Source organism: Eublepharis macularius, chromosome 12 (assembly GCF_028583425.1).
Source record: "Eublepharis macularius isolate TG4126 chromosome 12, MPM_Emac_v1.0, whole genome shotgun sequence".
NCBI lineage: Eukaryota > Metazoa > Chordata > Lepidosauria > Squamata > Eublepharidae > Eublepharis > Eublepharis macularius.
The window spans coordinates 68345754-68368335 of NC_072801.1; the positions used below are offsets into that span (position 1 = coordinate 68345754).

Consider the following 22582-nt stretch of genomic DNA (forward strand, 5'->3'; position numbering starts at 1 on the left):
GTTAGCAGAAGATTTTTTAATCTCTAAAGAGCTTCTGATCTGCAAAGGTCGTTCCCTGATTATTCCTCCTGATTCTTATCCCACAACTGCTAGCATAGGTGTGTTTGGAAATGGGGATTTTGGCCTCAGGGTACCATTAGGATGCTGCTAAAAGTCAATAACTGCTGGAGAAAATAGCCGCACACTTATGGAAGCTGATCGTTCTTTTGTTATGCTAACGGCTCAGAATGACTATTGACTGTTAGGAGATTTTCCCCATCTAGACACACCCTCCAGTCTAAGAGGAAGAGTCCACAGGCATGGGTTCTTCTTAGAAGATTTCTTCAAGAAACCTGCAATGGTTGTCACCAGTGATACAACAGGAGAAGTTGCAATCCATTGGAAAAGTGTTACATGCTAAAAACTGCAATTTCATAATATTTCTCTCTTTGTCTTTGCAGGAGAGGCTCTGAATGGGAGCTGACAACTTCACCTCGACGACTGAATTCATCTTGGTGGGACTCTCCAATGACCGAGAGACACAGATTTTGCTCTTTGTACTGATCCTCCTCACCTACTCATTTACCCTTGTGGGGAATCTTGGAATCATCATGCTAGTACAGATGGACTCTCACCTCCACACACCCATGTATTTCTTCCTCACACACCTCTCGAGCGTGGAAATTTGTTATGTTACCAGTACCATACCTCAGATTTTGGCTCATCTTCTAATTGGTCATGCAGGATTGTCCTTAATCCGCTGTGCATTACAGATGTATGCAGCTTTGTCTCTGGGTTCTGCTGAAGCATTTCTGCTGGGGGTCATGGCCTACGATCGTTTCTTAGCCATCTGCCATCCCCTGATCTATACCACTGCCATGGGAAGATGGCGTCAGTTACAGTTGGCTTCAGCCTCCTGGGTAGGTGGTTTTTTTGTTGCTGCAGTATGCGTCATCATCACCTTTAGCCACCCCTTCTGTCGTCCCTGCTGCATCAACCACTTTATCTGTGAGATACCAATGGTGTTGAAACTAGCATGTGATGACACCCACACCACAGAGTTCATCATTTTTCTCTTTGCAGGAATGGTACTCCTGGTACCCTTTTCCATTATCTTGATCTCCTATGGGCTCATTTTGCTTTCCATGTTCCAAATGCGATCAGCTGCTGGACTGCGCAAGGCCTTCTCTACATGTGGCTCCCATTTAGTAGTGGTCATCATGTTCTATGGTGGAGCCACGTTTACCTATATTATACCCCAGTCGGGGCGATCTCCTGATACTGACAAGGAAATAGCAGTATTTTATGTTGTGGTCACCCCCCTTCTAAACCCGATCATTTACACTCTGCGTAACAAAGATGTCCACGAGGCACTGGCCAAGGTGCTGCAAAGACTGGGCTTTGCTAAGAAATGATGAATGTTACCACTGGTTTGAAGTGTTACCAGTTGAAATTATAACTATTGTGAATAAAGGTCTTGAATACTGTGTTTACAATAAAGATTCAATCTCTGTTCTGCCTAAATGTCTACTCAGTGTATTTTAAGATAACAACATCAAGGACCGCTAGCCAGACTATATTTAAAAATCATTATTGTGCTACTGTTGCACAGTGGTTAAATGGTTCAGCTGCAAATCAGCACTCTACTAGTTCGAATCCCACTACTGCCATGAGCTCTGCAGGTGGCCTTGGGTAAGCCACTCATCTCAGTGCCAGCTCCTCAGCTGTATTGTGGGGATAATAATAACACTAACTTGTTCACCACTCTGGGTGAGGCATTAATCTGTGTAGAAAAACGGTATATAAGCACAGTTGTTGTTGTTGTCTTCGTCGTCCTCGTCGTCCAAGCCTTCCTTTAAGGATATGAGAGTAGCAAAAACGTTATTCCTTCCTTTTTTTAATACTCTCAATCACAGTGTGTGGTTGTTTGGGTTAAGAAAAATAACTCCCAGGCATAGCCAGTGAGCTTCGTGGCTGAGCCTGGAGAAGAACTTGGGCCTCCTTGTTCTCTTTCTCTCTCTTTTTTTTAAAAAAAATATTAGGTGAGAATATTAATACATACAACTTTCAAATAACATCTCATTATCATTTTCCCCCACCCTTTCCCTCCCCCCCTTTTTCAGGACTTCCAACAGCTTTCCAACCCTATATCTTAATCTATTCCTAATCTATCCCCTTTTTCTGTAGCTCATTATATCATGTTTACATACTACTTTGTTCAACTAAGCCCTATCTGTTAACTTCAGTATTGTTATTATTAACTTAAAATCTATTATCTATTACTTTCTATTCAAATATGTTTAAATTTAAGCTAATAATTAAATAAAATATCTACTTTAATATTTCTACCAATATCTATTAACTCCAAATCCACTTACATTTAGGCTAACAGTTAGCTAATACTTCACTTCATATGGTAAAGATTCTGTCTCTTCTAATAAAAAAACCATTCTAATAATTTTCAAATTGCCATAATTCCCCTTTCACATCCCACTTCTTTTCTAAATATGTTTTCAGTCTTCCCCAATCCGTAAAGAATTCTGCTAAATTCTGATCCCTCAACTTTCTTGTCATTTTATCCATTTCCGCCATGTACAGCAATTTATGCATCCAATCTTCAATAGTTGGTATTTATTGCACCTTCCATTTCTGCACATATAAAAGTCTTGCTGCCGTCATCATGTAAAATAGTAGTGTTCAGTATTGCATAGGAACATCTTCCATACTTAAATTCAGTAGCAATAGTTCTGGGTTCTTCTTTATTTGAATCTGCAATATCTCATTTATTACTTCTATAATATCTCCCCAGAACTGTCTGGCTATTTCACACGTCTACCACATATGATACAATGATCCTTCATGCTTTTTACATTTCCAGCATTTATCTGACATATTTGCATTTCCAAGCACAATTTTCTTAGGCGTTAAATACCATCTATAGATCATTTTATAAACATTCTCTTTGATACTGGTACAAGTTGAAATCTTCAGTGTAGTTTTCCATAAATGTTCCCATGATTCCATTGTTATTTCTTTGTGACAATTAATTGCCCACTTCACCATCTGTACTTTGACCATCTCATCCTCTGTATACCACTTCAAATGTATTTTATAAATTTTAGATATCTTCTTTTTACTTTCTTGTAGTATAGTCTGTTCCAACTCTGAGTTTTCCCATTTAATTCCTTCTTTTGAACAATCCGAATTATAAAGGTCTCTAATCTGTCTATATTGGAACCATCCATAACAAGAAGATAACAAAACATGCCGAAGTTGCTTGATAAGATAAAAGAGTTCGGAGATCTGGCTGGATTTTATGTTAATAAGAAGAAATCAAAGATACTATGCAAGAATATGACTAAACAAAAGCAGCAAGAATTAATGGAAATTACTGATTGTGAAGTAACACAAAGTTAAATATCTTGGAATTGAGTTAACTGCGAAGAATATCGATTTATTCAAGAATAACTATGAAAAGCTATGGCAACAGATTGATAGAGACATGATTAAATGGAACAAATTAAATTTGTCACGGCTGGGAAGAATAGCGGCAGTTAAGATGAACGTGTTACCACGGATCATGTTTCTATTACAAACAATTCCAATTATTAGAGACACTAAACAATTTGAAAAATGGCAGAGGAAGATCTCTGACTTTGTGTGGGCAGGCAAGAAACCACGAGTAAAAATGAAAGTCTTGTGTGACGCTAAAGAACAAGGTGGACTGCAGTTGCCGAATATTAGACTATATCATGAAGCAATATGTTTAGTTTAGTTAAAAGAGTGGATGTCACTGAAAGATCGCAAGCTCTTAACATTAGAAGGTTATAAGAAGTTGTTTGGATGGCATGCCTACTTGTGGCAGGATAAAATAAAAGCTGATTTTATGTTTTTGCATCATTATATCAGAAGGAGCCACTTCACAATCTGGAAAAAATCTAAAAAATATCTGGGTGAAGGTATCCCCTCTTGGGTGGTACCATTTGAAGTGATCGATCCGAGAGCTATCTACAATGAAGAACAATGTCTACCATATAAAGAGATATTGATTATGGAACAAAAAATGATAAGAATTAAAACGGGGGCCTCCTTGTTCTCTCAATAGAACATTGATGAAGTATGGAGCCATTCTGTCCACTGGAAGTTCCAACGCTTGTGCTGTAGTTGGTTGACTGAATCTGAAATATTGAAGGTCTGTAAGTGCATGACTGAATTAGAGTGTTATTCTCACATCCCTATGGAACACTGCAGCTGCATTTGTGGATCATCTATTATTTATTTTATTTTGTTTATTTCAAATTTCTACTCCGCCCTCCCTGTAAGCGGGCTCAGGGCGGATAACAACATATTAAAATATAATAAAAAATCATCTATGTTAAAACATCATTAAAACAGCAGTGTATTTCTATTAATACACATTTAAAACAGGATGGTGAACAGCCTTCACAGGGAGGGTTAAGATTTTATACACTGCATTTTTTCAGGCCGGCAGAGGCCCAGCCTCAGCCATACGCCTGGTGGAACAACTCTGTCTTGCAGGTCCTGTCAATCTCCTCCACAAAGAGTGGACTGAAATGATCAAATATTGGCCCTGAAGATGGCAAAGGGTTCTCCAGCTCATTCACTGAATCAACTGTGGCTGGCAAGTCATGGTGGAGAAACAAGATTTTATCAGCAAAAAAGCTCCCAAAAGACTCACAGCTAATATCCGAATTCAAAATTTGACGGCCTCCCTCTGGCAAGGAGACCAATGACCGAACCACATTAAACAATTTTGCCAGGTGTGAGCTAGCTGATGCGATGGAGGCTGTATAAAACTCTTTCTACAGTGGAGAACCTTCTCCACTACCTACTTTACTGTCCATTATACAGTGTGCCCAGAGCTAAATTCTAGGCCAGAATCCTACCAGCCACAAACACATACTCTGAAATGGAGAAGATAGTGTTCTTGTTATCTGACACAGATAGTTATCATGTGTCTTACAGAGTCTCTCAGTTTGCACTCGCAGCCAAACTGCATCTACTGGCATAACTGAATTTAAAAAATAAAATAAACTCAACCCAATTTCCTTCATATAGCAGAAAGAGAGGAAAGAAAGCTGGAAAACTCCTGAGGGAGCTGGACAGACTGTATGGGGTTGTCTGGCTGACTCGTTGGAGTGACGCGGGCAGTGGGAAGGGTACATGCTTGTGATATCAGCAGCATCACTGACATCACTCCACCTGGAAGTGACAATGAATAGCTTTAGGAATACCCAGAAATTCTATTGTAGTGACTTCGGTAACATCTCGTTTTTGGGGGTTTATTTTTCTTCCACTGCAGCATAGAGCGGTGACAGGCATGAGTCTTGCCTGTGGCAGGCCTGGCAAATCTAGGACTCGACCATTTCATGTTGGGTGGGGGATAACATCTCATCTTCATAAAATCTTCTCTTTTAAAATAAAACTTCAAAGAAACAGTGCTACAATGTCTTGAGATAAACCTGAGAATTCATCGTTTAGAGGGAAATGCTTACAACTGTGAGACAGTCAAAATAGCACTCTTATCTCAAGTAATTTACACCCATTCCCTCCTGGGCCTGTACTGCTGGCCTGGTCTAAGAAGTCCCTATGCGTTCAACACATTCCCCACATCTGCTCACCTAGATAGTGAGAAGGCACATGTGTGAAGTACATGTGCTCTTCGGCATCGTGCCAGAAAATGATACCAAGCAATGCAACACAGAAGCTATGGGTTGCACTGGGGTGGAGGTGGGAGGTGATTGGCTAAAAATCACCCCCAATACTAAGTAGCTTCCCAAACATCCATAGCTTTCATGTTGCACCAGAAAATGACATCATTTTCTAGCATGACTGGTGGTACTGCCCCCACCCATGGTTTGGCCTCTGGGAGATCTGGCACCCCTGATTTGGAAGCACAATCTTATTTCTCCAAACCAGCGTTCAGACTCTGTGGGGGACTGAAAGGAAGAACATGTTCATGCCCTGACCACTCTGACATAATCCCTCCTGTTCCATCTTCCTCCAGATGGTCTTTGAAAGTGGCTTCAAGTAGCAATTTACTTCTAAAAAATTGCTTTGCACAACCCATCCCTCAACTTTTCAAGATTTCTGGATCTGGTCCCAATAATTCTCTATCAAATGCCAAAACAGCCCTGGAAAAGGGCCCTGCCCCCTCCGTCTGCCTTTTAACCAAGCCTGGAATACTGGCCAAAGTGTTATGGTTACCTAATAACAGCCACTGAGGCATCTGGTTAAAGCTACAGTAGCTCCTTTTATAATGTTTTTAACCTCTCCCCATAGTTTGTTTTTGGTTTTAGATTTTAATCCAGGGATATTTTTCAAGTGTGTAGGAAGATCTGTCTTGCTCATTCATGGGTCCTATCTCTGGATTTAAGTATCCTCAGATCTGGGCCACTTGGCTATTAATAGATGATGATGATGATGATGATGTACCATCAAGTCACAGGTGACACACAGTGACTACATAAAGTTTCAGCTCATTGAGTCTTCAAGGCAAGAGATTAACAGAAGTGGTTTTCTGTTGCCTTCCACTGCATTGCAACCCTGGTCTTCAAAGGTGATCTCCCACCCAAGTATTAACCATGGCTGACCCTCATGGCAAGTTCCACCATAAGCTATGCATTTTATGACCTCTATATAATCTCAATAAGGGATATACAGGATGTTAGGCAATTTCTGTGTTGGTAAGCTTAAAGAACCTCCCTAGCCCATTTTGTTACATTGAAGACCTCAAGAGGCTGAAGTAACAAACAAATGCTCAGTGACTGAGAAGAACATTCCAAAGGGATTGAAGCAGCCCTTACGGAGAAGGTAGACTGTCTTTATTATCTTCCTGAATCCAGAAACATTTGACATCACATGGAAAAAATCATCAACCTGCTATCCTTTTCCTAATGCTGAGACTGAGAATACCAACTTAGGACGCTGAACAAGCCAAGGTGTGTTTGGTTCTGTTTTTAGAAGGCTTTAAACATTGGCTGCAGAATAGCCTCTTGAAGTAGCTTAGGAACTGGAATTTAGGACATGCTTTGTGTGCTTGTAAAGGATCCTTGGCATTTCCATTTCCTGTTGTTTCCGGTCAAAGTAGAGATGCAGCTGGGCTAGATGAACTGTTTGTCTGACTCAGCATAAAGCCGCTTCTCTCCCAATTTTACAGTCCAGACCAGGACCACTTTGGGAAAGATGGGCAATGGGAACAATATCTGTCCTCCCCCTTACTGAGACTCTGATCTGCATCAGCAGCAAGTTAAACAGCGTGCTTCCACCCAGCAATGTCTATGATCTGTGTATGCTGTGGCGTATATGTCCTAAAGATTTTAATTTATGCAGGAGAATCTTCTCTGTTTTATCCTAGTGACAACCCTGTGAGGCAGGTTATGCTGAGCAATGGATAGGGCAACCCTAAGAACCCTTTCCTAGGAGTAAGCCCCATTGGATAGAGCTGAGTAGGACTCTGAGGTGCCCCTGCTTAGGATTGCTCTTGAAGTAATGGAGGGGGCATTCCTAAGCAGGCCTACTCAGAAGTAAGTCCCAAGGTATTCTGTGGTGATTTCTCCCAGGAAAGTGTCCTCAGGATTCCAGTCGGAATGACTGCCCTCCCCAGCTGTTGTTCCTGCTGTTTTACAGATAGGGAATTCGAGTTGTTCCTTGTTCTCATAGCAGAGGATCAAACTTCAGTGAGAGGAGATAATGCTGAGCTATGACCTGATATAAGGAAGCTTTATACGTGAAGCTTCTGACTGATGGGTGAATTCCTTTTTAGGGTTTCCATTTGTTGCATTAGAAAGCCATTTGAAACTCATCCACCACAGCTGTTGAAGATCATCGGACAGAAGCACGGAAAGTCCTGTTATGAAGGGGTTTTATTTTTTGAGAAATCAACTTGTTTTAGTTTTTGTCAAGGGCTTGCTTGAAGTGGATTCACTGCTTAGCTGCTCTGTCAGAGGGGAAGAGTAAACGTTTCAGCGCTTCAGTGCATGCATCTGATCTGTCCATGGAGGGACACTGAGAATACAGTTTATAAATGTTGCATGTTGTTTCTAGAACCCATATCTTCATCCTTGTGAAGACAAAAGCAGTGGGGAGAGAGGGATTTGGAGACAAAAAAAAAAGCCTAGAGTGGGGTCTCCTTCTTTAGAGGTTTTTAAGCAGAGGTCAGATGTCTATCTGAAAGCAATGTTGACTCTATGACTCAGTATGAATTTAGACAGAGCATGAGAGGGAAGGCAGGAAGGGAGAAGCCGGTGCTAGGCTCTCGTCGCCCTTTCTCATATGTCCAGTGTAATGCCGAACACCACATTGGGAACAGGAAGGAATCTCCCTCCAGGCCAGATTGGCCGAGGAATCCTGGAGGTTTTGTACCTTCCTCTGGGCATAGAGCAGAGGTCATTGGGGAAGTAGCAGGGAGGAAACTGTGAATTTCATGCTTTATGCAGGGGTTGGGCTAGATGACCCTTACGATACCTTCCTGCTCCATGTTTCGATGTCCCTGATGAAACTGGCACCTTCCTATCTTTGCTTGTAATTCAGGATAATGCGCCCACACTCACTCACACGTACACTATGCTGACCTCAAGTCTTTGATGAGTTGCGAAAAACTCATTCAACTCAGATTACTTACATTGGAATCCTATGCAAAATTATTTCTTTCTAGCCCCATTGACTTTAAATGACTTGGAAAAGTATAAGTTTGCTTAGGATTGGCCTGTCAATCCACTTGGTCCTCAGGTCCATTGGGTTCTCTAGATGAGGAACACATTTTGGGTTATCTTCCCTCTCTTCTCCAAGCTTAGGATGTGAATTTCATGAATCTATTCTCTTTTCCAAATTTCTAGCAGAGAGGTTGCGGAATCTCCTTTTAAGAGTCAGTTTTAATTCTTAGTGACAGACCAAGCTGGGAAGAAAGTGAGTGTCCCACGGAGTCAAGAGCAGTGTTTTTTAGAAAGGACGGAGGAATAAGGTACAGCTCTACTTATTCACAAACCTCAGGTATGTAACAAAATTAACACAGACACATGCACTTTACTTCGGATGTGTGTCCTCATATACATCACATCTCCCCACCAGTAGTGTTAACAACAATGGTAGAAACTATCTGACAGGTCTCAGTTATTTTTAAGGAGACCAAAGAAGGTTGCATTTTCAGTGGTGTGACTCAGATTTTAAAAAATGCCAATGTGCACCCTTCTCCTCCTCCTCCTCCTCCTCCTCGCCCCTGTTCTTAGACCATCTGACTCAAAGATGAATAGTTCATGTAGATTCTTTTTTGTTGTTGTTAAAATCATTGGATTCCCCCACCCCCAAAAGGTTTTCTGATAAAAAGAACTGTCAATACATGGAATAATAGACTATTTAAATATAATTTACAAAGATTTTTTTCACCAACACTTAACTTTTTACACAAACAAGTTCCAGTTTTTCCTAAATTATTAATATTGGCAACTAAGCTGAATATTCAATGTAATTTTACTCACAAGTCTCACTTCTGAACATTCTATTTATATAATTTATATTAAGCATTCACTGACAACACCAAACCCCTAAGAGGGAAAAAATATTTCCTTAATTGTTGGTCAGGACCCCTTCACGAAGTGTGAGGGCAAATGTTAGGTCCTGAGTTATATGAGTTTTCTTTAAAAAATAACATTAACACATTTGCATTATCTGAATCTAGTGTTGAAGCACTGCTTACAGAATCATTACCTATATTAAAAACAACATTCAATTTATATACCACTCTTCAGGACAACTTAATACCCACTCTAAGAGCAGTTTACAAAGTATGTTATTATTATCCCCACAACAATCTCCCTGTGAAGTGAGTGGGGCTGAGAGAGCTCTGGTGATTGACCCATGGTTACCCAGATGGCTTCAGTAGAGAAGTCGAGAATCAAACCAGATTAGTCCCACTGCTCTTAACATCTACAGTGTACAGTCTACACCAAACTGTCTTTCATTCAAAATTCTTGCTTATATCTCTCGCATGTAAAATTATAACCGCTGTGTATTTTACATATTTTGTATATAAGTTACCATTGTGAACACTTTGTACCTCTCTCATGAGCTCTCTTATGAACACACATAAGAGATACTTTGAAGTAAAAGAACTTTGGAGGAGGAAGAAGAAAGAGATTATGCTATTTGGACGAGATCATGATGTTTACTTAAGTAGGGTTGCTAACCTCCAGGTGAGGCTCGGAATTACAACGCATGTCCTGACTACAGAGATCCCCTGGAGAAAATGGCTGCCTTGGAGGGTGGATTCTATAACTGAGGTCTCCCCAGTTCCCAAATTTTGCTGTCTCCAGGGTCCACCATTGGTTGGCAATCCTAGTTAACTGGTCTGATTAGCGTTCACATAAGCCTTAGGGAAGCAAAGTCCAGGGTAGTTTCTTTAGGGTAGTTGCATACTACTAATAATAATGTTCAATTTATATACCACCCTTCAGGACAATTTAACGCCCACTCAGAGTGGTTTACAAAGTATGTTATAATTATCCCCACAACAATCACCCTTCAAAGTGGACGAGGCTGAGAGAGCTCTGAAAGAGCTGTGACTGACCCAAGATCACCCAGCTGGCTTCAAGTGGAGGAGTGGGGAATCAAAACTGGTTCTCCGGATTACAGGCCTGCCACTCTTAACCACTACACCAAACTGGCTCTCCTCAATCTTTCAATGTTTCTCATTCTCTGCAGGAAGACGCCTCGATGGGTACTCATAATTTCAATATTAGTACAGATTTCATCTTGGAGGGACTCTCCAATGACCACCAGACACAGATTCTACTCTTTGTGGTCATTCTCCTCGTCTATATATTTACCCTTGTGGGGAATGCAGGCATCATCTTATTGGTACAGACGGACTCCCAACTGCACACACCTATGTACTTCTTCCTTACACAACTCTCAAGTGTGGAGATCTGTTATGTCAACAGCACCATCCCCCAGATACTTGCGCACCTTCTAGTGGGTCATGCAGAATTATCTTTAATCCGTTGTGCGTTGCAGATGTACACAGCTTTGGCCATGGCAACTGCTGAAGCACTTCTGCTGGGCGTCATGGCCTATGACCGTTACTTAGCCATCTGCCATCCCTTCGTGTACATCACTGCCATGGGAAGAAGGTACCAGGTCCAGCTTGCCTCAGCCTGCTGGATAAGTGGGCTTTGTGGTGGAGTCATATGTGTGAGCCTGACCTTTAGCCACCCGTTCTGTGGCCCATGCTGCGTCAAACATTTTATCTGTGAAATGCCGATGGTGTTGAAACTTGCATGCGATGATTCCCATATTACAGAAATCCTCATTTTTGTATTTGCAGCAATTGTTGTGCTTTGTCCTGTTTCGGTTATCTTGACTTCCTACGGACTCATTCTGTTGTCTTTGTTCCAAAAGCAGTCAGTTAGTGCATTGCGCAAGGCATTCTCTACATGTAGCTCCCATCTAGCAGTGGTCACCATGTTTTACGGCAGTGCCACTTTTGTCTATATTGCACCACGGATAAGTGCAGCTCCTGGTGATGACAAGCAGGCTGCTGTGTTTTATCTTGTGGTCACCCCTCTTCTGAACCCTATCATATACACTCTGCGGAACAAGGATGTCCATGCGGCAATGGCCAAAGTGCTACGAAAATGGCGCTTTCAGAGAAAAGATGAATGCTGACAGTAGTCTGAGGGTACAAAAGTGGCAAGCTTGAATACTGTAAATGAGGTTCTTTACAATGCAATCCCAAGCAGAGTTACTCCAGTATAAGCCCATTGATGTCCATGGGCTTACATTGGAGATAAGTTTTGGTTTGCGCTGTTAGTATTGAATAGTTCAAAGGAAGTCAAAAGATTGCAGATTGCAGATGTTGACTGGGTATGGCAGTCTTTCTCTCAGCCTAATCAAGTGTTGAGATGACTTTGAAATTCATAACCTTTTGCTCAGCTCTTCAGCTAAGCTGTGGAACCGCTGAGTCTGCTGGCCTGCCTTGGCTTCTACTGTGATGGGATGTCCGTGAAACATTCCAGGAGACCTTGAGAATAGCTGAAACTGAACAAGTAAATTGAAATAATTCGAACACGAGTTCCTTCTTACAGCAGAATATGCTGCAACAGAAGTGGCAGAGTTCTGAGATTATTGAATAACCTATTCATGTTGTGTGTGTCTGGAGGAGGGGGGAGGGGAAAGATGCAATTTATATGGAATCTTTACCTCTCAGAAAAACAGAAAACCAGCACCATAGGAAGAAGTATAGCCTAGAACTGAGAGGGAGACTTTTAAGAAAGATGAAGTACTATCCCTCACTTGCAGCTCAAAATGGAACTATTCATTTATTAACTTCAAGACAGACCTCTTTGCTGAAGGTTTTGGGGTTGATGATGAAGCCCATATTTTGCGTACAGACGGCCCCAATGGAGTCACTGGCATCGACTTCAAAGAATCTCAAGTAGCAGGTTGTCACGGTTATACCTAGAAATATAGGCAAAGTGTTGCAGGATTTGACCAAGAAAATGATAGATGTCTTTGCACACACAAATGCTGCTAGCTTGGCCCTACACCTAGACATGTCAAGAAGGGTGTCTTGAGACTAGAAGAAAGCAGCCTTGGAGAGGAGCAAGAGACTTGAGTAACACAGTCATATGGCCTTGTATAGATTACAAGAGTCATCCAACCCACGTCAATAAATACTATGTGTTGACACCTAGGCACAAAGAACATCTCAAAATGACGGGAATGTCTAACTTCACAGAATGGAGACGTAATTCAATGATGGGTGTATTGGTTGAGGTCCCAAAGATATTTACCTGTATCAGAAACTTGTAGTCACTAATTTTACATAGACAATTTTTTGAAATAATATATAGCAAGAATGACCTAGCAATTCTTATATGTTTTAAGAAGATGTTTCAAATATAGACAACCTTGTGTGCCATTTGTTAAAATTTGTTAAAAAAGAATGCGAGCCCTTTTGAAGTGTGACAGTTCGTTATTGTTAGGAGATGATTCTAAACTCTGTAAGTATGAGAAGCTGAAGTGATCTGTTGCACCTTCCTAGAAACGGTTCCTGAGTGTGACCTGCTTATCGTTGGGTAAGATACTTTCATGGACTCATTTAATTGGTCTCCTTTAATGGTTTATGTTGCTATAATGGAAGGGGTTTTTTGTTGTTGTTGATTGACCTAATATTAAGAATGCTGAATAATTATGTCTCAATAATAAAGGCTTAAAATGGAAGCAGGGATTGTGTAATTGTCTTACTTGTGCACAAGTGTGATAGTGACATCTACTTGTTGAAGCCCTCACGAACCAAGACAGCTAAGAAGTCCCTCCTCCTTCAGATACTGAATCCATTTCTTTCACGTCTGAATGTGGCATTTTTAAATTGTCAGTCGAACCACAGGAAAAATCCAAAAACATCTGTAGCATGCAACCTTTTTATTAGGACCAATCACCCAGGAACACGCTCAAATGTTTTACTTCCTTATTTCCTCAGGCTAGATGTTGGTACAAAATATTGGGGTAGGTGGGAGAGAAAAGAGAAAAGATTATGTTGAAAGAGCTGAAATGATGTTAGGAGACGGATCCTCAATGTAGTTCCAGCTCATGGGAGTTACAATTCAGTAGACTGTCTGAGGTGGTTTTCCTTTGCATTCCTCTGCACAGCCCCCCTGGTCTTCCTAGGTGGTTTTCCAACCAAGCACTCATCACCAGGGACAGCCAGTTTAGCTTCAGAGATCTGACAAAATGGATCATATACAATACATTTTTTTGACCTCAAATAGAGATGTAGAAAAATGTCTTTGTTGAAAAGTTTAAAGAAACTCCCCCTCCCATCTTGTTAAATCAAAGGCTCCAGACCCAAGAGGCTGAAATAACAAACGAACTCTCAACGGAGAGGAACATTTCAAAGGGATTGAATGTTGACAGTCTATATTATCATCTTGAAAACAGAAACATTTGACATCATGTGGAAAATAATCATCACCGGGCTGTCCTTTTCCTAATGCTGAGAATACTTAGGAAGCTGAAGAAGCCGAGGTATGTCCGCTTCTATTCTCCAGCATTGGCTGGAGAAGAATTCTCAATGTAGCTTAGGAATTGGAATTTGGGACGTGCTTTGCTTGTCTGTAATGGATCCTTGGCCTTTCCCTTTCCTGCTTGAAGCAAGGAATGCTGTTTCCAGTCAAGGTAGAGAGTGGAGCTGGGCTAGATGAGCCATTTGTCTTACCCAAGATAAGGCCGCTTCTGTCAGTCCTGCAGTTCAGGAGGACCTCTTTGGGAAAGATGGGCAATGGCAACAATATCTGTCCTTCTCCTTCCTGATACTCTGATCTGCATCAGCAGCAAGTTACACAGCATGCTTCCACCCAGCAGTGTCTATAATCTGTGTATGCTGTGGTGCATGTGTCCTAAAGATTCTAATTTATGCAGGAGGATACGTCCTTCCATTTTATAGCCAAAGGATTCTAAACTCTTCCTTCTCTCCTACTGGGGGAAGAAACCACTAGGAGCTAAGGTACTGAGAAGCTGCCACAGGCAGCTTTTTCAAAATGGGTTTAAGTTTTATATGGAAAGTTGTTTCCTCCAGTAAATTGGGCTAGGTTACTCACTGAACTTGCTTTGCCTGTACATGGCATCTCCTCTGGAAGGTTAACTGGTAGTGATAGAACTTTGTCTGGAGATCTACTGCCACTGAGAGTCGACACCTTGGGACTTATTGGAGCTGTGGCCTGATTCAGTGGTATTCAGATTGTTATAGTGATGTGTCTTTGTAGGAAAGTCAATGGCCAACAATATTCTACATTCCCCTCCCTGCATAATTTTGCATTACAAAACTGACTAATATCCACCCAGCTTGACAGTTATTTGTTCATACCCCTTATGAGGTTTTCATGGCAAGAGACTAACTGAGGTGGTTTGCCATTGCCTGCCTCTGCAACCCTCGTCTTCATTGGAGGTCTCCCATCCAATGACTAACCAAGACCAACCCTGCTTAGCTTCTGAGATCTGATAAGATCACATTCACCTGGGCTGTCCCAAATTATTCAGTGGGGATTTTTTTCAGGAAAATGTCCGTAGGATTGCAGTCTAAGTGACTGCCCTATCCAGCTGTTATTCCTGCTGTTTTACAGATAGGAAATTTGAGGTGTTCCTTGTTCTCATACTAGAGGATCAAGCTTCAGTGAGAGTAGATAACATTGAGCTAAACAGACATAGTCTGACTTGATATAAGGACACTTTATAACGGAGGCTTCTAACTGATGGTTGAATGTCTTTTTAGGCTTTCCACTAGCTGCATTAGAAAGCAGTTTGAAACCGATCCACTACAGTTGCTGAAGATCGTTAGACAAAAGCACAAAGGTAAGATCTGTAAATTCAATTGTTAAGGGTATGTGTGTGTGTGTGTGAGAGAGAGAGAGAGAAACCAGCTTGTTTTAGTTTTTCTCAAGGGCTTGCTTGACGTGCATTCACTGCTTAGCGGCTCTATCAGAAGGGAAGAGGAAACATTTCGGCTCTTCTATGCTTACATCTGGTGTCTCCATGGAGGAGCACTGAGAATACAGTATATAGATGTAGCATGCTGTTTCTAGAACCCATATCTTCATCCTTGTGAGGACAAATTGCCGAGGTGGGGCGGGGGGAGCTCAGTGGAATTTGTAGATGAAAAGAAAAGCCTAGACTGGGCTCTCCTCCCTTGGAGGTTTATAAGCAGAGGTTAGATGGCTATCTGACAGCAGTGTTGATTCTATGACTATTCATCCAAGCTCACGATTAAATGAAAGTGGAATATTTACATTGGAATTCTGTGCAAAATTTCAGCCTTCTAGCCCCGTTGACTTTAGCTGACTTGGAAAAGTGTAACTCTGCTTCAGAATACATTGTGCTAGTCAACTTGCAGTGAAATCCTAAGCAATTACTCCAGTCTAAGCCCATTGAAATCAATCAATTTAGATTGGAGTAACTCCGCTTAGAATTTCACTGCTAGTTCTGTTGGTTTCTTTTCACGAGGAACATATTTCTGGGTTATCTTCCTTCTCTTCACTAAGCTCGGGATGTGAATCACATGATTCTATTCTCTCTTCCAAATTTCTAGTGGAGAGGATGCAGAATCTCCTTTTAAGAGTCAGTTCTAATTCTTAATGACAGACCAAGCTGGGAAGAAAGGGGTTGCCCCAGGGTGTTAAGTGCATTGTTTTTTAGACAGGATGGAGGAATAAAGTACGTTATGGTTGTTGTGGATTTTCCGGGCTGTATAGCCGTGGTCTTGGCATTGTAGTTCCTGACGTTTCGCCAGCAGCTGTGGCTGGCATCTTCAGAGGTGTAGCACCAAAAGACAGAGATCTCTCAGTGTCACAGTGTGGAAAAGATGTTGGCAGGTCATTTATATCTACTCAGGAGGGGTGGGGTTGAGCTGAGTCATCCTGTAAGAGTTTCTCAGGGTGTGGAATGCTAATGGAGGGAGGCTTCACTGTATCCTGAGGAGGTTCTTTTGCATATGGATTGGTGCTTGATGTGCTAATCTTCTCTGCAGGGCTATTGTCGGGTATAGAGTGTTTTGTTAGCCTGGTGTTTTTCAGGACTGGAAACCATGCTCTATTCATTCTTAAAGTCTCTTATTTCCTGTTGAAATTGTGCTTATGCTTATGAATTTCAATGGCTTCCCTGTGCAGTCTGACAAAGTAGTTGGAAGTGTTGTCAAGTATTTTAGTGTCCTGGAATTGGATACTGTGTCCTGTTTGAGTTAGGCTATGTTCAGCCACTGCTGATTTTTCAGGATGGCCAAGTCTGCAGTGTCTTTCATGTTCTTTTATTCTTGTCTGGATGCTACGCTTTGTGGTCCCTACAGTCTGGTTCCAGTTCGTGGATGACACCTTTATCATTTGGAGCCATGGTGAGGAAGAATTGATGGAGTTTTTAAACCACCTCAACAATATCCACCTGAACATACAATTCACCATGGAGAAAGAAACCGAGGGTACACTTCCATTTCTAGATACCTTGGTCATCCACAAAGCAAACTTTCAGTTAGGTCACAAGGTCTACAGGAAACCAACTCACATGGATCGGTACTTACACAAAAAGTCCAATCACCACCCTCGACAGAAAAGAGGCATAATAAAAACATTAGTAGACCGTGCAAGACAGATATGTGAACCGCACTTTCTCAACGAGAAAATTAATCATCTAAACCACGCACTTCAAGCAAATGGCTGCTCCAGAAATGAAATCAGAAGAGCGAGTAAACCAAGGATAAATCAAACAACTAAGGAAAAACAGTCTCCCACAGGAAAAGTGTTTTTGCCATATATCAAAGGAATCACTGATCAGATGGGCAAGCTTATGAAAAAGTACAGCTTACAAACAGTATTCAGACCCACCAGAAAAATACAACAGATGCTACGTTCAGCAAAAGACAGTAGAGACCCCCTCACCTCTGCAGGAGTATACAGTATACCCTGCAGCTGTGGACAAGTTTACATCGGTTCTTAGATAGATGTACTCTTCTCATTTTCTTTCAACAGGTGGAACAAGGAGATGGAAAACTCTGCAGGACCGAGACCCGACAAGGAACCAGTCATCAACAACGCTTGTTTCCAGACTGCATCAGGGGCCAACAGACCTCCTCACCAAACTTCTCTGAGAACTGCAAATGCATAAGAATTTCACTGCTGCCGCTGTTACAAACATCAGCGGCAGTCTGTCACACCTCTCTTAACTGGCCTTAAATGAACTTACCTTGAACAGGAACGAGGGGTCCTCATGGCTTCTCTGGTTTGCTGTCTATGTTTCATCTCTGCTTTGAACTCTGATATGAACTTGATTGCACCATTGGATATTTCTGTATTGGCCAATTTTGAGCTGTTTATTGCACATTGTTTGTTTATGTGATTTGATATGCTTATAACAGTATTGTTATTTATTCATTGCATTGCGCCACTTTAATACACTAGAATTTCAGAACCTGACTGACTGTATCCCTTAGTTGTGGGTTTCCACTTTGATCACTCAGGTTGTTGCTAAGGAAGGTCCCCATGGGATGGCAAGCTGTGCTCTGCCACCAGGCATTCTGGTTGAGCCTTGCCTCCCTTTTCCGCAAGGGTGAGCAGCCCTGCTGCTGCGCTCACCCTGTTCAGGATCCAGCCCAATGCTGCAAAACCACCACAGGAGGAAGGCCAAGGGCCAGCCTCCCACCAACGCTCCAACGGCTGCCCCCAAGATGACCCTGACTTTAATGACCCAAAGGAAGGCAAAAAAAACCCCTCCAAGAGGACCCTGCTAATCTGGCCCTTGCGGGGGGAAACCCCTTCCTGGCCCCTTCACAGGCGACTAGCTCAACTGGTCTTGGACATCACTGCCACCCCCCCCCCCCCGGGGACCCCAGCAGCCCCCTCTTCTCGACCTTGCCTCTCCTCTCTTTCTGGTCCACCCAATGGACCACCTCCGGGGGACTACAGCATCTGCAACTAGAAAAGAGGGTGTTAGCTCTTTCCTCCTCTGGCCTGCCAGCCAGTTCGCCTTGGAGGCCCAGCACCCTACTGGGTGCCTGCAGTCCATCAGCAGCCGCACCTCTGCTGTTGTGTTGGCTGCTGCCTCTGCACCAGTGTTCAAGCAAGTTGGAGCCACTCTTCTGTCCCCCTGGTGGCCCTGAAACCGATGCCTCAAGAGAAGTTAAAAAAAAAAAACCCAAGAGGCCTCAGCCAATCTGGCCGTTGCCGGGATAGATTCCTTCCTGGTCGCTGTACAGGCAACCAGCACAACCAGCCTTGAGCATCACTGCTATGCCCACCCAGGGAACCCCCAGCAGCCCTCTTCCACTGCTGGCCCCTCCTTCACCAGCTAGCTCATGTTTGGGGGATCGCTGCACCTGCAACTAAAAGAAATGCATTAGCTCCTTCCTCCCCTGCTAGTCTGGGAGGTAGAGCAAGAGTGTAGTTTCCTTCTTGGGATTGGGATAGTGGCTCAAGGGCAGGCCAGCTGCTTTATATACAGGTGATCCCAGTTTCTGTTCCAAGCATCTCCAGTTCTAAGAATGTCAAGGAGACCCTCCATTCGGGTAACAGCTGAATACCCCTGGCTCATGTATGAGCTGGCTCATAGACAAACAATTGGAGGTCAGTAATAGCACTCATTCTGGGTTCATCTTTAAAAGTAGTTTTAATTCTCATTTGACATTCTGGTGGATGATCATTTCTGCATATGGTGGTGACTCTGAGTCGTAGTACGTTAGCAGTGCAATTCTAAGAAGAGTTACTCTTGGCTTCAATGGGCTTAGACCGGAATAACTCTTCTTAGGATTGCACTGTAGGAGGCAAGATCCCATGTACAGGACAGGATGAGCTTTCTGGAGTCCATATTTCATCCCCTGTTCTCCCCTATGAGGGAGAACAGCCCCTCGGAGTGGGTGATTTTGAGAAAGAAAAACCTGCGTGTGTCTGATGAAGGTGGGAGCTTTTTGCCTTTGTTTTTAAGTTTGAATGCACTTGAGCCCGTACACAGAGGAAGTTAGATTTAGATAGAAATCCTATGCCCTTTTAATTATGTTTGTTTAGCTTCATTAATAGAAGTGTTGTGCGTTACAGATGTATGCAGCTTTGTCTCTGGGTTCTGCTGAAGCATTTCTGTTGGGTGTCATGGCTTACGATCATTTCTTAGCCATCTGCCGTCCCCTGATCTATGCCACTGCCATGGGAAGATGGCGCCAATTGCAACTTGCTTCAGGCTGTTGGGTAGGTGGCTTTTGTGTCGCTGTTGTATGCGTCATCATCACCTTTAGCCACCACTTCTGTCGTCCCTGCTGCATCAACCACTTTATCTGTGAGATACCAATGGTGTTGAAACTAGCATGTGATGACACCCACACTACAGAATTCATCAATTTTCTATTTGCAGGGACAGTCCTCCTCATACCCTTTTCCGTTATCTTGATCTCCTATGGGCTCATTTTGCTTTCTGTGTTCCAAATGCGATCAGCTGCTGGACTGCGCAAGGCCTTCTTTACATGTGGCTCCCATTTAGTAGTGGTCATCATGTTCTATGGTGGAACTACCTGTACCTATATTATACCCCAGTCAGGAAGATCTCCTGATACCGACAAGCAAATTGCAGTGTTTTACGTTGTGGTCACCCCCTTTCTAAACCCGGTCATTTACACTCTGCAGAACAAAGATGTCCATAAGGCGATGGCCAAGGTGCTGCAAAGACTGGGCGTTGCTAAGAAAAGCTGAATGTTAGTATTGCATCAAACGGTCAACAGTTGAAAGTATGAACATTGTGATTCAGGATCTGCTGTGCCTTTCCAATGAATATCCAATCTCTGTTCAGCCAAGATATTGATTCAGTGGCTCTTGGGGTAACACTATCTTAACAACCAGCAACATCAAGGACCACAGCCAGAGTATTTTTAAATATATATATATTGTTATTATATCTTTATCCAAACCTTCCTGCAAAGATCTGAGAGGAGCAAAAACATTCTCCCTTTCTTGATTTTCTCCTCCCAATCACTGTGTGAGTTAGGTTCGGTTAAGAGAGAATTGTTGGTGGGCTTCACGGCTGAGTCTGGAGAAGAACCTGGGCCTCTTTGGCCTCACTCTGGCACTTCAGGGGACTATGGAGCCATTCCATCCACTGGAAAGCCCAACTTTGTGCTGTGTTTTATTGCTTGGACCTATCTCAGAACCTCTCATTTTACAAACCAGTTACTTTTACATAAATAGAAAATAACTTATGTGATTATGGGTCATTTCTATATTGAAAAGATTTTCTTAAGGTTTTTTAAAAAATCATTACATCAAGCGCCTTAGACCCAAGAGGCTGAAGTAACAAACAAAGTATTAATGACCCATGGGAAAGGACCAAAGGGATTGAAGCAGTCCTTGTGGAGAAGGTCCATAGTCTTTATTATCTTTTTGAGTCCTAAAACTTTAATGATGATAGCAGAATCACACACTTTGCTGTCCCTTTTCTAAGGCTGAGAATAATCAGGAAGTTAAGCCCGTGTGTGTTCACCCTCGTCTCAGACAGAGTTAAATACTGGCTGGAGGAGAAATTCTTGACATGACAGAATTTGAATTCTTGAATTCTTATAATTTGAGTATTTTGCATTCATCTCAAAGGGCCCCAGCATTTCCAAGACAAGGATGGACATGTCCTTGAGGGCCTGGAAAGTGGCTGTTAGTCAAAGGGCTGCATGCCTGGCCAGAGGGACCATTTTTCTGACTTCACAAAAAACAGGGTTTCTCCCACTGTTAGAGGCCAGGGCCTCCTTTAGAAAGATGGAATAAATTCTGACTTCTAACAGAGACTCTGGTCAGCATCAGTAGCAAGTTAAGTAACCTACTTCTTCTGACTAGGTATGTATAGGATCTATATATTATGGCAGAATGTGCATGTGTGCCCAAATGTTATAATTTATTCTGAAGATTTTTCAGCAGCTTCCCAAATCCCTCCTACTTTACATCTGAGCAATTCTTCCTGCTATGCTCTTTTAATATGATTATTTGGCTTCAGTAATAGAATTAGTAGAATTAGCAAATCAATTTGGTTACTATTTTCCTCAGTTTCTTCAAATAAAAACAGATTTCTGGATGTCATATCCCCCCTTCCTCACTTAATTAGCTTAGAACTCTCTGGCATCGTCTGTCCAAATTTTTAGGGAGAAAGGAGAAACCCTGCCCCTTCTAATTTCTAATATTCACTTGTAGACTGAGGGCCAAACTACAAGTAACAAATGACACAGGTTGGACACTTGTCAGCTTCCCTCAAGATTTGATGGGAAGTGTAGGCAGCTTGGCAGAATGTTGGACAAGTGATAGTTGGAAAGTCCATTGGAGAGCCAAGCTGCAAGACCAGGACTTCTACATTTCCCATCAAAACTTGAGGGAAGCTGACAAGTGTCCAACCTGTGTCATTCGTCACTTGTAGCTTGGCCCTGAGCTGAAGAGAAAAAATGTGTTAGCAGTGCAATTCTAAGAAGAGTTACTCTGTCTTGAATTCAATGGGCTTAGACTGGAGTCACTCTTCTTAGGGTTGCACTGCAGGAGACAAGATCACACGTACAGGCCAGGATGAACTTTCAGGAGTCCAAATCACCTCAGAGTGAGTGATTTCGAGAAAGAAAAACCTGCATGTGTCTGATGAAAGTGGGAGCTTTCCGTGTTTGTTTTTAAATTTGAATGCACATGAACCCATACACAGAGGAAGTTGGATTTAGATAGAAATCCTATGCCCTTTTAATTCATTTGTTTGTCTACATTAATTGAATTAGTTGGATTAGCTAATCAATTTGGTTACCATTTCCCTCCATTTCTTCAAAGGAAAACAGATTTCTGGAACTCACGTGCCCCCTTCTTCACCCAACTAGCGTAGAACTTGCTGGCATCTTCGTCCAAAATTTCAGGGAGAAAAACCCTGTGCCTTCTAATTTCGAATATTTACTTGTAGACTGAGCTGGAGAGACAAATGTGTCAGATTGCTAAGTACTGTGAGAGTACCTGCAGGTGTCTGTGTGCCAAGATCTTTGAGAGATCTCTGATTCTGGATCAGGTGTTCTCTGTAGGAATGAAGAAGGACTTTGTATGTTTGCAGGTTCAACTCA

General features: G+C 42.3%; 2 protein-coding genes across 2 annotated transcripts; both read left to right on the forward strand.

The window, feature by feature from the left end:
• The first annotated feature begins 452 nt into the window (after positions 1 to 452).
• On the forward strand, positions 453 to 1394 carry LOC129339630 (olfactory receptor 2D3-like). Its single transcript, XM_054994211.1, has one exon. It carries the CDS (start codon positions 453 to 455, stop codon positions 1392 to 1394), a length of 942 nt encoding a protein of 313 aa, XP_054850186.1.
• Positions 1395 to 10710: 9316 nt separating this feature from the next.
• LOC129339631 (olfactory receptor 10C1-like) lies at positions 10711 to 11661 on the forward strand. The gene has a single exon (XM_054994213.1). The coding sequence runs from the start codon at positions 10711 to 10713 to the stop codon at positions 11659 to 11661; it is 951 nt and encodes a 316-aa protein (XP_054850188.1).
• The last annotated feature ends 10921 nt before the right edge of the window (positions 11662 to 22582 follow it).